The sequence below is a fragment of the Cherax quadricarinatus genome, chromosome 83 (genome assembly GCF_038502225.1).
Source record: "Cherax quadricarinatus isolate ZL_2023a chromosome 83, ASM3850222v1, whole genome shotgun sequence".
In the NCBI taxonomy this organism is placed as follows: domain Eukaryota; kingdom Metazoa; phylum Arthropoda; class Malacostraca; order Decapoda; family Parastacidae; genus Cherax; species Cherax quadricarinatus.
Genome location: NC_091374.1, coordinates 6,902,550 through 6,919,227, shown reverse-complemented (window position 1 = coordinate 6,919,227; position 16,678 = coordinate 6,902,550). Strand labels below are relative to the sequence as shown.

The 16,678-nt window shown below is 37.8% G+C and overlaps 1 protein-coding gene across 4 annotated transcripts in view; it reads right to left on the bottom strand.

Annotated features, from left to right (window-relative positions):
- The window catches only part of NSD (Nuclear receptor binding SET domain protein), a 103,684-nt gene extending 87,272 nt beyond the window's left edge, over nucleotides 1-16,412 (bottom strand). For 3 of the 4 annotated variants that reach the window (XM_053796323.2, XM_053796324.2, XM_053796326.2), the window contains exons 1-2: nucleotides 16,300-16,412; nucleotides 4,857-7,024 (exon numbers count right to left, since the gene is read on the bottom strand). In XM_053796323.2, coding sequence (XP_053652298.1) covers nucleotides 4,857-6,992 — 2,136 coding nt within the window. In that variant the 5' untranslated portion in view covers nucleotides 6,993-7,024; nucleotides 16,300-16,412. Of the gene's footprint in view, nucleotides 1-4,856; nucleotides 7,025-16,208; nucleotides 16,226-16,299 lie in introns of those variants that run through there. The other variant, XM_070102780.1, reaches the window with a different exon arrangement.
- Between the last annotated feature and the right edge of the window lie 266 nt (nucleotides 16,413-16,678).

Below are 16,678 nucleotides of genomic sequence, written 5' to 3'. Positions count from 1 at the left end.
CTTACCTGATGCTTCTATTCTCCTTGTATCCCATCTACCTTTTACTCTCAGTGTAGCTACAACTAAAAAGTGATCTGATATATCTGTGGCCCCTCTATAAACATGTACATCCTTAAGTCTACTCAACAGTCTTTTATCTACAAATACATAATCCAACAAATGACTGTCATTTCGCCCAACATCATATCTTGAATACTTATTTATCCTCTTTTTCTTAAAATATGTATTACCCATAACTAAACCCCTTTCTATACAAAGTTCAATCAAAGGGCTCCCATTATCATTTACACCTGGCACCCCAAACTTACCTACCACACCCTCTCTAAAAGTTTCTCCTACTTTAGCATTCAGGTCCCCTACCACAATTACTCTCTCACTTGGTTCAAAGGTTCCTATACATTCACTTGACATCTCCCAAAATCTCTCTCTCTCCTCTACACTCCTCTCTTCTCCAGGTGCATACACACTTATTATGACCCACTTTTTGCATCCAACCTTTATTTTAATCCACATAATCCTTGAATTTACACATTCATATTCTCTTTTCTCCTTCCATAACTGATCCTTCAACATTACTGCTACTCCTTCCTTAGCTCTAACTCTCTCAGATACTCCAGATTTAATCCCATTTATTTCTCCCCACCGAAACTCCCCTACCCCCTTCAGCTTTGTTTCGCTTAGGGCCAGAACATCCAACTTCTTTTCATTCATAACATCAGCAATCATCTGTTTCTTGTCATCCGCACTACATCCACACACACTCAACATCCCAGTTTTATAAAGTTTTTCTTCTCTTATTTACTAAATGTTTACAGGAAAAGGGGTTACTAGCCCACTGCTCCTGGCATTTTAGTCGCCTCATACGACACGCATGGCTTACGGAGGAAAGATTCTTTTCCACTTCCCCATGGACAATAGAAGAAATAAAGAAGAACAAGAGCTATTTAGAAAAAGGGGAAAACCTAGATGTATGTATATATATATACATGTGCATGTCTGTGAAGTGTGACCAAATATAAGCAGGAGTAGCAAGATATCCCTGTTACCCAGCATGTTTATGAGACAGAAAAAGACACCAGCAATCCTACCATCATGTAAAACAGTTACAGGTTTCTGTTCCACAGTCATCTGGCAGGACGGTAGTACTTCCCTGGGTGGTTGCTGTCTACCAACAAATGAAGTTTACAATAATTTAATAATAAACAAACACAATGAAATATATTTTTTTGATAGGTTCAGAATGATTTTTGTGAAATTATTGCGTACACAAATTTTCGCTTGCCTTACTCGGCAAGAAGAACATTGCTATTTAAGCCAAAATTGCAAGTTTTAGGTATTCGGCAAGACATATTTATACATACGTGCCTTGCAATAAGATCATTGAACAGGTGATATCGCAATTTGCAAAATAACCGAGAAATCACGAAAGCACTTCGAAATTCACTATTTTTTCAGTGGTTATTTTGTATGTGGGCATGAATTTATGTATGCATACATATACATGTATGTACGTATAAAAGTGGGTGCATCCCTGAGTGAGTGAGTAAGTAACATTTATGAAGTGATTCAGAGGAACCCGGTTAGAGACTCGAGTCCTAGGAAGAGCAATGCCTGCACTCTGAATAAGCGATGGGGATGTGCAATGATTAAAGTTAACCCTAGAAGTGTCTAGAAAATACATAAAAAAAAAAAATTATGAAGATATAATAAAATCTCTTATTCATCAGTAACGCTGTAATTTTTTTTATTCATTTACATTGTAATTAACCCTTAAACTGTTCAAACGTAGATCTATGTTCACTCGCATAGCGCTCTGAACATAGATCTAAGTTTTATTTTACATTACCTGGACCTGGAGAGGGTTTCGGGGGTCAATGCCCCTGCGGCCCGGTCTGAGAACAGGCCTCATGCCTTCAAATGTAAAATAAAACGTAGATCTACGTTCGGAGCGCTACTTGAGTGAACATAGATCTACGTTTGGACGGTTTAAGGGTTAAATTCTATGGTAACATAACCATTAACCACATTTCTATCTGAACTCTATATGGAAATTGTCCTCTTAAAAAAATTGTGATACAGCACATAACATTATTATGCTTGGAATATCCTTAACCCTTTCAGGGTCGACAGGCCCTCTCAGAGGTCGCCCAAATTTAACCCTTTCAGGGTCCGTCCCGTAGATCTACGGCTTTACGTTCAGGGTCCAAACAGTAGATCTACGCCATGAGCTCAGCTCACTCTGATATACTGTGAGTGGTACATTTGGGCCTAGATATGAGAGAATACATCTATGTGGTATGTATCACATAAAACAAATCCTGCAGCACACTGTGTATAATGAGAGAAAAAAACTGAGACCATGATTTTCGATTAAAACAGCGACTTTGCAGTGGTTTTTCGTATGTTTTTATAGTTGTATTAGCGATTTCTTGGTCTCACTTGATAGAATGAAGACATGTTACAGAAATATAAATGATTTTGATTGGTTTTAGCACTGGAAATGGCTTGAAACTGAGCTCAAAGTAGCGGAAATGTTAAATTTTTTCCGATGTTCAAGAGTAAACAAACGACCTCATACATCTAATACACGCCAGCTGGTGGGTCTAATATACATTCACAAATGTTTACCTGGAGTTTACCTGGAGAGAGTTCCGGGGGTCAACGCCCCCGCGGCCCGGTCTGTGACCAGGCCTCCTGGTGGATCAGAGCCTGATCAACCAGGCTGTTGCTGCTGGCTGCACACAAACCAACATACGAGCCACAGCCCGGCTGGTCAGGAACCGACTTTAGGTGCTTGTCCAGTGCCAGCTTGAAGACTGCCAGGGGTCTGTTGGTAATCCCCCTTATGTATGCTGGGAGGCAGTTGAACAGTCTCGGGCCCCTGACACTTATTGTATGGTCTCTTAACGTGCTAGTGACACCCCTGCTTTTCATTGGGGGGATGTTGCATCGTCTGCCAAGTCTTTTGCTTTCGTAGTGAGTGATTTTCATGTGCAAGTTCGGTACTAGTCCCTCTAGGATTTTCCAGGTGTATATAATCATGTATCTCTCCCGCCTGCGTTCCAGGGAATACAGGTTTAGGAACCTCAAGAGCTCCCGGTAATTGAGGTGTTGATATTTATACAATTATTACAATATTGCATAACAGTAAATGTATTTTTTGGTGTGAATAAAAATTCATTGTGAATAAAAAATCAAAATGGAATTTATTTGTAAAGCCTCAAAACGTAACTAATGAATAGAGAAAATGTTAGTTTAGTGCCAGGAATACCTACATTGTTTATTCTAGACCCTATTTTGAAATTGGAATATTTTGAACTGTGTTAAATTGGCCAAATTACCAATTTCCGATCACTATTTTGTAGTTGAAACAGTTGACTTGGCGATTTCTTGTGCTCAATCGATAGAATAGAGGTAATACTAGTGAAATAGCTAAGAATTTGGTCGACTGGAATAATGTAATTGGCCTAAAATGGGAGTCAAAGTCGGCAAAATCGCCGATTCATAAATATCGCTGACACATCAAAATTCACAAGAGCATAATTTCGTCAATTTTCCATCAAATTTCGTACTTTGTTTTATTACCTTCACAAGAAGATTCTCTACTGTTTCATAAGAAAAAATAACAATTTTTTTTTTTTAAATTCTTGGACACTGGGGCACCACTTCAGATTATGGCCTTGGACCTTGAAGGGGTTAAAAAAAAAATTTTTTTTTCTTAAGAAAAGATAATCTTTTCCCGATCATAATGACACCAAAAGTATGAAATTTGATGGAAAACTTACGGAATTATGCTCTTGTGAAGTTAGCAGTCTCGACGATGTTTATGCATCAGCAATTTTGCCCACTTTGAGCACTATTTTCAGCTAATTCCAGTGTACTAGTCGACAAAAATCATAACTATTTCGCTAGAACTCATTTTTTCTATCGAATGAGTACAAGAAACCACCCATTTACCGATTTCAACTATCCAATAGTGGTCAGAATTTAGCAATTTTGCCAATTTCACACATATTTCAAAAGAAGCCAATTTCCGAATAGCGTCCAGAATAAACAAGAAAGACATTCCTGTCACTAAAATAACATTTCCTCTGTTCATTAGTCATGTCCCCACGCCCCTCTTACATTCTTTTACTTTCCACTTCGAATTTTTATTCTCACAAAAAAAAAAAATAGAAGATTTACGGTTATGCAGACTACTGTGTAGAAATGGTATAAATAATATCAGCACACTTGTGAAAGAATATTAGACTCGCCAGTTGATGTGCATTGGACGCATAGCATGATTTGTTTACTTTTGAACTTTGGTAAAAATCGAACATTTCTGCTACTTTTAACTCAATTTCAAGGTACTTTTCATTGTAAAACCAGTCAAAATCATCTCAATTTCTGTAATATGTCTTCCATTCTATAAAATGAGACCAGGAAAACTAGAATACAACAATAAATACCATACGAAAATACAGTGCAAAGTCGCTGTTTTAATCCAAAAACACGGTCAGTTTTTTTTTTTCTCATTACACACTGTGTGCTGCAGGATTTTTTTATACCATGCACACTGACCACATAAACCATTCTTTCATATGTAGGCCTACCAGCTTTCTCTCATTAGATTTGAGGGCGCTAGAATTTAGGCGTACTAGTACATCAAAAACCCTGGTGCGTAAGCCGTACTAGTACAACCGAAACCTTGAAAGGGTTAAAACTTTATGTAATGTACAGTACATATTTTGTTAAAGCACCTTAATAAAATGACAAAATTAAAAAAAAAAGTAAGTGAAAAAAGAAATTAACTAGAAAATAAATGTCACATAAATCAAACTAACAAAATGCAACATACAAACAAGACTACTTACCTCATCTACATTTGCTTTACATCTTCGAGATGGTTTAAAAGTGGTAGGCTCTTCTCTCAAAGGTGTAGGAATTTCAAGCTGCTCATCTTGAGGTATTGTAGGAATTTCCTGCTGCTTATCTTGAGAGACTGTAGAAATTTCAAGCTGCTCATCTTGAGATATTGTAGGAATTTCCTGCTGCTCATCTTGTGAGACTGTAGAAATTTCTTGATGCTCATCTTGACAATCTGTAGTTGAGTTAGATGCATATATTGGAGGCTCTAAGTTTGTGTGGATTTTTCTAGATCGCCTGTGTGGAACCACTTGATCACATGGCTGGAGAGAACGCTTTATTATAGACACATCTGACCGCCCCCTAAGTAGTCTATCAGAGACGACAGAATGAGTTTCAGTGGCCCTGGTTCCCAAAGATGGTTCAGAACGCTTTCGGAGGCTTAACCTCCTTCGTCTATCATAAGTGCTCGATACTACCGAGGCCCCACTGCTCGTAGCCGATTCTGTGGTTTCTATACTTACTGCAGAAGCCTCTTTTGTAAAAGGCTCCTCTGTAAAACCATCATTACCAGAACCAGTGTCTGAGGTATTGTCATTTTTCTGCTGTGGGTCTTTTTGAGAGTCATTATTATTACTAATGCATTTACTTAAATCTTTATCACTATTATCACCCTGCTCAACATTCACATTTTGAACTGGTATAGCTTCATCTTTGGTTTCACTTATTTGTACTTGGCTTGTAGAAATATTCTTGATTCCTGCCTCTATCACACTGTTCTTATGTTCCATGGCCCCATTTTGTGTTATAATTTCATCTACTTCTCCCAAAATGTGCTTTGATTTACGTTCATCTTTAGTAACTGCCTTTAGCTTCTGTTCTGGACTGAAATTTTTAGAATTTAAGCTCTTTGTTTTCTTTGGACTACCTCCAGTTATTTTTCTCAATTCATTAAAATTGAGGGTCCCAAAGAAAAAGCCATCTTCTGTTTTACGCTTTCGTGTTCTACCATAACGGCTAGTAGCAGCAGTCATAAATTCTTCCTTAAAAGCTTGTTTCAATTCTTGGTCTGATAATACATTTTCTTCAATTTCATGATTAGGCTTTGGCTTATTTGTTAATGTTCTAATTTCTCCATTGCAAGAAGAATACTCAGGATATTCCTCACTTATATAGGAACTATTTTTTTCACTTGTCTGTAAAGGTACAGAAACAATTTCAGGTTCGTGATGAGCAGGTTCTGTTGCGTAAGTCTGAATCTCACTAACTGTGCTTATTTCCGGGCTATGATATGCTGTTGTTAGATTTCCATACTCATCAAAACACAGTACTGGTTGAGGCCGAGCTGCTTTACTAGAGGGGGAAATGGATGGAGCAGACGGAAAATTAACTTTTACCTCGCTGGTTGCTTGTTCTTGATCATCCTCTGTTAATTCTGCTTCACTCTCTGTGGAAGAATGCCTCTCATCCTCACTACTACTGGGCCAAGGCTTTTTATCTTTGATTATACTATTAAATTCAGTATCTCTCACCCAGCCTGTGTCCCTCAGTTCAACTTGACCATCAACATGACCCCCTGTTTCAAGCCACTCATCATGTAAATCTTCATTATACTTCCCTTCTTCTTGTGTGATAAGCTTACACCCATCTACACTGTATTCCTCCTCTCCACTGGACTTCGTTTCTTCTGTAAAATTAGTATCATCATCTACTGCACTATATTTGGCTTCCTCCTCTGTGCTAAATTTATCTTCATCATCTGCACTATACTTTGCCTCATCATCATCATCACCAAACTTGTCTTCTTCATCTTCACTAAAATTGTCTTCTTCCTCTGCACTAGATTTTACAGCCTCATTTGCCTCTCTGCCTTCTAACCAATTTTCTCCTATTCTGACATCATCATTACTTATAACACCACAAATTTTTTCACCATCTCTACTGATCTCATCATGAGAAATCCAATTTTCCATACTGTTTTCTTGATGGATATTTACTTCACCGTCATCTTCTGGTCTCCTGGAATAATGCACATCATTGCATACTTCAGGATCCTGAGACATGTTTTCTAAAGCACTTGAAACCTCTGATGTGAGGTATAAGGCATTATATCCCATGCCAGGTCCAGAGGAGACATCATCCATCGAGGCCTTGTAAGCCGTGTTGTCCAAATATGCTGAAAAAAAAAAATGCACTTAAATTTTCCAATACTAAAATACTATATTGCCTTTCAGTCTTATAAAATTTAACAATTACAGTACGTACTTCAAACTAGAGGAAATTATGTATATATTTTTTGCATAAAAAATTACTGGAGTTCAAGAAAGTATGTTTATATTGAGACATTGTGAATTATAAGTATTTATTTAATATACAAAAGAACTTCAAAGAATACATGGAAAAGCTTTAGTTATGTGTCTGGTAATATTCAACCAAATTAAAAAAAGTATAGTACAGTATTTACATTATAAAATGTCCTAGTAACATGGTCTTCACTGATAAAATGAGCATTAATCATATCCAATAAATTTGTTAATTAATTATAACTCAAGTTAATCTTCAGTAAAAATACTGATACTGATGAAAACTCACACTCACACGAGCTTTTAAATCTCTGCACAAAATTCAATTTAAACCAGCAAATAATAAAGCCTACTAGACTGGAGAATACACTAGACCTCATCTTCACTAACAATGATGATCTGATAAGAAATGTCACCATATCAAAAACAATATACTCAGATCACAACATAATTGAGGTTCAGACATGTATGCGTGGAGCCCCAGACCGACATAATGAGACTAGTCACGAGGGAGCATTCACCAAATTCAACTTCAATAACAAAAACATAAAGTGGGACCAAGTAAACCAAGTCCTAACCGATACAAGCTGGGAAGATATACTAAGCAACACAGACCCCAACTTATGCCTAGAACAGATTAACTTGGTGGCAATCGATGTATGCACAAGGCTTATTCCTCTAAGAAAAAGGAGGAGTAGATGTATAATAGAAAAAGACAGGCGCTCCCTTTACAGGTGACGGAAAAGAATAACAGAGCGGCTAAAAGAGGTCAATATATCTGAAATGCGTAGGGAGACACTGGTCAGAGAAATAGCAAGCATCGAACTTAAGCTAAAGGAATCTTATAGGAGTCAGGAATCGCGGGAAGAACTAAAAGCCATAAATGAAATCGAAAGAAACCCAAAGTATTTCTTCTCCTATGCCAAATCAAAGTCGAGAACAACGTCCAGTATTGGGCCCCTACTTAAACAAGATGGGTCCTACACAGATTACAGCAAGGAAATGAGTGAGCTACTCAAGTCCCAATATGACAGTTTTTAGCAAGCCGCTAACCAGACTGAGAGTTGAAGATCAAAATGAATTTTTTATGAGAGCCACAAAATTTGGTTAACACAAGCCTATCCGATGTTATCCTGACGCCAAATGACTTCGAACAGGCGATAAATGACATGCCCATGCACTCTGCCCCAGGGCCAGACTCATGGAACTCTGTGTTCATCAAGAACTGCAAGAAGCCCCTATCACGAGCCTTTTCCATCCTATGGAGAGGGAGCATGGACACGGGGGTCGTCCCAGTTACTAAAAACAACAGACATAGCCCCACTCCACAAAGGGGGCAGTAAAGCAACAGCAAAGAACTACAGACCGATAGCACTAACATCCCATATCATAAAAATCTTTGAAAGGGTCCTTAGAAGCAAGATCACCACCCATCTAGAAACTCATCAGTTACACAACCCAGGGCAACATGGGTTTAGAACAGGTCGCTCCTGTCTGTCTCAACTATTGGATCACTACGACAAGGTCCTAAATGCACTAGAAGATAAAAAGAATGCAGATGTAATATATACAGACTTTGCAAAAACCTTCGACAAGTGTGACCATGGCGTAATAGCACACAAAATGCGTGCTAAAGGAATAACAGGAAAAGTCGGTCGATGGATCTATAATTTCCTCACTAACAGAACACAGAGAGTAGTCGTCAACAGAGTAAAGTCCAAAGCAGCTACGGTGAAAAGCTCTATTCCACAAGGCACAGTACTCGCTCCCATCTTGTTCCTCATCCTCATATCCGACATAGACAAGGATGTCAGCCACAGCACCGTGTCTTCCTTTGCAATGACACCCGAATCTGCATGACAGTGTCTTCCATTGCAGACACTGCAAGGCTCCAGGCAGACATCAACCGAATCTTTCAGTGGGCTGCAGAAAACAATATGAAGTTCAACGATGAGAAATTTCAATTACTCAGATATGGTAAACACGAGGAAATTAAATCTTCATCAGAGTACAAAACAAATTCTGGCCACAAAATAGAGCGAAACACCAACATCAAAGACCTGGGAGTGATCATGTCGGATAATCTCACCTTCAAGGACCTTAACATTGTATCAATCGCATCTGCTAGAAAAATGACAGGATGGATAATGAGAACCTTCAAAACTAGGGAGGCCAAGCCCATGATGACACTCTTCAGGTCACTTGTTCTATCTAGGCTGGAATATTGCTGCACACTAACAGCACCTTTCAAGGCAGGTGAAATTGCTGACCTAGAAAATGTACAGAGAACCTTCACGGCGCGCATATTTATTTTATTATTTTTTTTTTTTATTATCACACCGGCCGATTCCCACCAAGGCAGGGTGGCCCGAAAAAGAAAAACTTTCACCATCATTCACTCCATCACTGTCTTGCCAGAAGGGTGCTTTACACTACAGTTTTTAAACTGCAACATTAAAACATAACATTAACGGCGCGCATAACGGAGATAAAACACCTCAATTACTGGGAGCGCTTGAGGTTCCTAAAACTGTATTCCCTGGAACGCAGGCGGGAGAGATACATGATTATATACACCTGGAAAATCCTAGAGGGACTAGTGCCGAACTTGCACACGAAAATCACTCACTACGAAAGCAAAAGACTTGGCAGACGATGCAACATCCCCCCAATGAAAAGCAGGGGTGTCACTAGCACGTTAAGAGACCATACAATAAGTGTCAGGGGCCCGAGACTGTTCAACTGCCTCCCAGCATACATAAGGGGGATTACCAACAGACCCCTGGCAGTCTTCAAGCTGGCACTGGACAAGCACCTAAAGTCGGTTCCTGACCAGCCGGGCTGTGGCTCGTACGTTGGTTTGCGTGCAGCCAGCAGCAACAGCCTGGTTGATTAGGCTCTGATCCACCAGGAGGCCTGGTCATAGACCGGGCCGCGGGGGCATTGACCCCCGGAACTCTCTCCAGGTAAACTCCAGGTATACATAGTGAGATAAGCCATAGTGAGATACTGTACTCACAGAGTACAGTATTGAATTAAAAATTCTTTAGAAATGTGTATAAATTCCCTGAACTCTTGAAAACGTAATATACCATTCAAGTGTTACCTTAATCAAGATACTTCCACAATCTCTCTCTCCACATAAGGCATCACTATACGTAATAACAACACTAACATTTGTTTCCTGTGCAAAAGCAGCATTAAAATACAGAACTATTTAGGTAAAAACAAAAGACAAAATAAAAAGGTGTAAAAACAGACCAGTTCGCAGCATGTAAGCAGCTGACCAGTGAACAGTGCGACATGCTGAAATGACCATTACAATAATGGTATACGTTACTAACAAGTTGATATGACATGTGCAACACCAGGGTATCTTCACTGATGAGATGTTTCACCTGTGCATCAGGCTTTTTCAATCTAATACACTGAAGACTTATACTGGAGACAGCATCGGAAATTTTGCCCAGTGAGTAAATTCTTTCCTATTTTGCTATTGTTAACTGAGCACAAGACACTGCCCATTTAACTATGAGAACTACCATGTAAAGTGCAGAGAAATCAGTAATTTGGCCAATTTTACACAAAACTAAAAAATTCCAATTTAAAAACTAAGTCCAAAATACTATAAACACTGCAGATATTCCAGGCACTAAATCAACACTTTCTGTTCACGAATCATGTCCTTAGGCCTCTCCTATCTTACACCTACCCTCCATTTTGAATTATCAAAGTTTTTCCTTATTTCTTGGATAATAACATATAACCAGGAATAATTGGTCATGACTTAGGGTGTACCAATAATTGAAGCAGACCTAGTAAAAATCCATAAAACAAACCTGAGGGTGTAGGGAAGACCTTATCTGTTCTCAAGAAAATCGTTAAAAATTTAATATTTCCACTACTTTGAGCCTGATTTCAAGGTACGTACTTGTTGGTGGAACCAACCCAAATCCTCAGTAGTATGTACAACCTCTCCTCACTTAATGGTGAAGTTCCGTTACTAGGACCACGTCGGTAAATGATTCGTCGCTAAGTGAGGAGCACACTATAATCGTGGTGGGTTTGTGTCAACCATCTTTGATAATATTTTAATATCACCTTTGCACCATTTATAACATTTCTGGTATATTTTTAAATGTTTATACATCAGTGTACTGTATATTGTAATAAACAGAATAGAGGAAATCAGCTCCAATATACATTGCATTATTTAGGTATGCATACTGGCCAAAGAACCCATCGTAAGTCTGAGTCGTTGGTAAACGAGTGATACATCGCTAAGTGAGGAGAGGCTGTATTCCATTCTATCAAATGTGAGCAAGAAACAGGCAATAAAACCATAAAATCTACCCTACGAAACACCTCAAAGTTGCTCTTTTAAACTAGGGATTTCCTTTTTTCCATCATGCACTGTGTGAGGTAGGACTTCATTTTATACTATGCAAACTCACAAAACAGACCCAGTCTCTCATATTTAGGCAAAAATTTACCGCTCACAGCTTATCCGAGGGAGCTGAGCTCAAAATGCAGATCTACGTGAGTGACACTGGCATCAATAATGTAAATCTACAAGTGAGACAGTGAAGCGGTTTTAAAGTGAAGAAAGAAAAAGATTTCCTTGAGGAAAATATCATTATAATGAAGACTTACACTGTTTTGTCTCTATCCACTTCTTGACTATCTTGCACCAATCCTGATAAAGGTAAAGATGGTAAATTCAATCAGAATTACTTATTACCTACGAGGTGTATTGTAAATAATCCTACAGACACTATTTGAGTTGGAACTTGTGATAGAGTGAAGCATGAACGGAAAACTGGAAGATTGTTTCTGTAATACATAATAGCTCTGTAGATGCCATCTGCTTGCTGCCAATGTTCCACCACAGTTTCTTCAAGTTAAAAATACTCGCCAACATGATCCACCATCTTAACCAGAATCTCTAACACCTCAACAACCAGTCACATTGCTGTGACAGCTACAGCCACCTCCTCACCCATGGATTAAAGTGTCCATCATTACAACAACTGTAGACACCGTCAAGTACCTGAAGTGACCTCCACCTACACTGTCTGATCCCACAATCAAAATATAATTGCTGACACCAACTACCTGAAGTGACCTCCACCTACATTAACTGTCTGATCCCATAATCAAAAGAGAAGTTGAACTTGGGTTATCTGCCCAAGGAATTATTCTGAAAACTCTTATCAACCTTATCACCTTCAACATTACCACAAGGTCAATCTACACAATGTTACCTTATTAAATTCAAAATACCTTCACATATTGTTTACAAATATTGTAGTTTTAACATACCAAACACTGCAAATACTTAAGAACGTACTTCCTGTATTTATCAGTTCACTGTAGTACTGTAAAACAGAACTGTACTTCACAAGAACATACTACTTTACTGGCAATCTGAAAAATTCTTATGCCTAAGAGACTAGAGCATGAACATTTATTTAACCTTCTGTATTTTCTGCATAGGAGAATAACAGTATTCATTATTTATGAAGGCGAGTTACTGGACTAGCTGAAATACATGCTTACATCAACTGTTCAATGATCATGGATAACATGACTAGGGCTGTTCCCGACTGACAGTACAATATGCAGCAAGATTCTGGCAGTTTTAACAGACAGCTGAAGGTTGACTAAGCTGGGCTAGATACAAGTAGAAAAAATTTAGGTAGTAATCACATTAAAGTTAGTTATTTTACCAAGAGATGTTAAAGTATTACTATTAATGCCTTCATTTCACAATGGTGAAAATCTCTAGCCCTTATTAATTACTGTAACCCACAACAATTCCACATGCAACAAAATATACTATGTACAAAGAATTACAGGGCAGACTGTGAAGCCATAATAGCGATAACCCAAAAACTAAGAGGAAACTGGACAAAGTTTTGACCTCTTCAACCATTATCATGTTAAAAGTGAGCAGGAAAAGTGAGTAAGGAAGAAGTTGCATAAAAGTAATGGAGAGCAAGGCAGCCTAGGTCAGACTGTCACACTTTAAAGATTCAAGAATTTGAGTGTACTGGAAGAGGCAAGCATTTATAAGAACCAAGCCAGGGCTATGTTACATATTAGGAATGCTGTGAGCAGTATTAAAGGTCTTTTCAACAAAACAATGGCCATGAAGGCTCAAAAATAAGAAATACAATTTTGGAACAGGCTTTGTTTATGGAATAGATATACAGGTACAGTACTGTAGTCACTCATATGAAAGAAAAGAGCAATGTTTAGTATCAACAAGGTAAACACTGCTTTGACATTCTTCATACATGTATAAGAAGCAACCAGTTTTACCAGTATTTTATAATGGAGAAGTCAACAGAAGTAGAAAACAGAATAAGAACTTGAAGTATAAAAGGCAGAACTAAATATCTTTCTTTCAGTTTGATAGTGGTCCAGACCAAACCAAAAAAAAATACAATTTTAATTTTCCGTTTATGTCAATAGTTTCTGACTGTGCTAAATTGAAAGAACATTGTGAATGCCAGAAGGAAACCTGAAGGATGTTTCCTGGGAACAGCATGCCTATGTTCTGGTCCCTGACAAGGCCTACGGGTGGATCAAGGCCTGATCAGCCAGGATTTTACTGGTAATTGCAGGCTATACAACTAATGAATCACAGCCTGGCTGATCAAGAGCTGATTTAAGGAGCTTGTCTCCTGAAAGACAGCCAGAGGTGTGTTGATATTTGAGAAGGTACTTTACCATACATAATTTCAAGCAAATCTACATACAGTACAATACATGGTATCAGCTATCAGCTGTTATATGTACTTGTAAGATGAAGGCAAACGACTGCTGACAACTTGAAGGGAAATGGACGTGAATGTATTCACTAATGACACCTTTACTAATAAAGTTTTGATCCTGCAAGTGTGACTTCAAGGTTAAAGCACCAAAAAAGTTTTAAGTATCGGTACCAAGGAATTAAGAATAAATTTTGGACAGTGCAAAATTATACTTTACTATTAATAAATTAATGTATTTACATTGTTAGATAATTTATTGCTTTATTTTACCAAGTCACTGAAACCCCAGCCTGGATAACTAGTCGACTTCAATGACCTGGTAATTCAGAAACTTCCCCAGATACCAAATAAGGCAAGTAAGTAAGTAAGTTTATTCAGGTATACACAAATACAGTTACATAGAATTATCATACATAGCAGCATATGTGTAGAGAACCTAGGATAACCCAAAAAAGTTTAGACAGAGTGACTTATTTCCATTAGGGTCCTTTACTTATTTCCATTGGGGGCATACACAATGTTAGGAAACTATAGTGAAGGCAAGTTTTGCATACAGGGACTTTATCAATCTGATAAGTAAAGCTCCTGGTGGGAGAAAATGTATCCTCATTAAAGTCTTTCAATAATGCACATGCATCTTAGTTACACTTATCACCATAATATATGGCATTCTATTCCTTACTGCAGATTTATTAATTGCTCAGCTTTATTTTTTACTACTACTATTACTGGCTTTGATGATTAATAAAAATGTTTATAAATGTATAAACGGTACTTGTTGGCTGAAAAATTAAGATGTCACCTCTGCATATTTCTTAACATGAAATATAAGACAAAATGAAAATAACTTATACATACTATGCAATAAAAACCGTGTCTAAACTTGAGGACAATGATGGAATTACATATTTTTGGGAATTATATTGATTTCCTAGAGTAAGTTATTACAAAATGTCACCTTTCTACCATTACTGTATAATGATATGCAATATGTAAAGAAAAAATTGTGTTACTCTTCACTCCTCGGTGTATAACTAACCGAAATCAATAAATACTTCCCTAAATCTGTGTTAATTTTGATTCTTCTTTCTTTGAATTATGGTTAAATATGAATACAAATGGCCAAAAATTCTGTGATTAAATTAAATTTCAGCAATATCACTATATAAAAAAAAGCCCTCTATATAAAATTTTAAACATGTCAAAAATAACTTTTTAAATTTGGAAAGGGTTAAATACCAAAATCAATATGGTAATGGTGAATATAAAAGAAAATATTTAAAAATAGTATCGAAAAATGTCATCAATAATTATTATTGATACTGTGTTATCAGACCTTTTTTTATTTTTTGATGGGGGGAGGGGGGACTGGGTGGAAAACCAAATTTAATTGGTTTAGATAAACATAAGCTGTTGTAATTTAAAATTAAGTAGGGAAAAACTCTTCAGTTCTTTCACAGTATTTAGAGTCCACTTTTCTTATATAAAAATTCCACCCACATGTCACACTCCACACACACATGCACAGAAAAAGTATTTTCCCATCCACAAATATCACACAACTATGAATAAACCCTTAAACTTCATTTTTCTTTTAATAAAAATTTCTAGTCACAGAAAATTTCTGGGGCGAGTTGCATTATTTTCACCACAGATCTCAAAATATACTGAAAGTGCTTCCCTATCAAAAAAATTAAAGCAAACACCGAATCCTCGACATTTTTCCCACAAAAAAACCAACAATTTCAGAAAATTTCAAGAATGGAATGCTGTGAATTGTATTTTCCGTCAAGGTGATGATAACTGACTTAATATTGTCCAGTGTGAAGGCAAAAGGGATTCACATAGACATAGTCGAGTTTTGGCCAAGCCAAAGCCAACCACACCATTATAACTACTTCCAGATGAATTATTCATGATTTAAGGCGAGTTTATGGTGTGGAAAAGGAGTGAGATTAAGTTAGACTATCATGAGGCTAATGGACGCCCGTCTGAGCCTCACACACACTAAATAATAACGCCTCCACATCACTCAAACTGGTAATCAATCTATATTTCAAAGTCCAAAATCGCACTACACATTACCAGAGCTTTTTAAATACAAGCATCTTAAGCTGCGGGGTAAAACAGCGGAAAAAACACCGAGGATGGCTAAAAGAGAGCCGCCATTTCCACTTGTTAGTGAAATAGAGTTGAGATGAGCGACCTGTGACTGCCCCAGCCTCTGTACTACCTCATCTTTACAACCTTATTACACCTCCCTGGAGGCTCCTCTCACCTCCTCTCCCTCACTCATCCCACCTCCACCTTCCTCTCCTCTCATCCCGCCTCCACCAAGACACAAGCAACAACAAACCAAACCAACCTACCCGATTTTTAAAGCTTGTATTTAGGTGTGTGTGTGTCCTGGGTGACAGCCATTGGTGTTGGTGGCGCGGGAAGCTCACTCAAATGTGATTGGAGGAGCCGCCGCCAAGTTTGAATATATTGTTAAGACACTAGAACCTCAGTGTGCGCATACACTATACTCTATACTCTGCTATATATGTGTATTATTTCTGTATATATATACTAGATAGGTGTACACTCTTGTGTGTGTCTTTTGTATAGGTTCTGTATGTGCCCTTCATATGCACTCGAGGATCGTAATGCATATGTCACCTTGACTTCTTTTTGGGTTATCCTAGGTAATTTATACATGTGTTACTATGTATGATAATTTGTGTAGCTATGTGTACCTGTACCTAA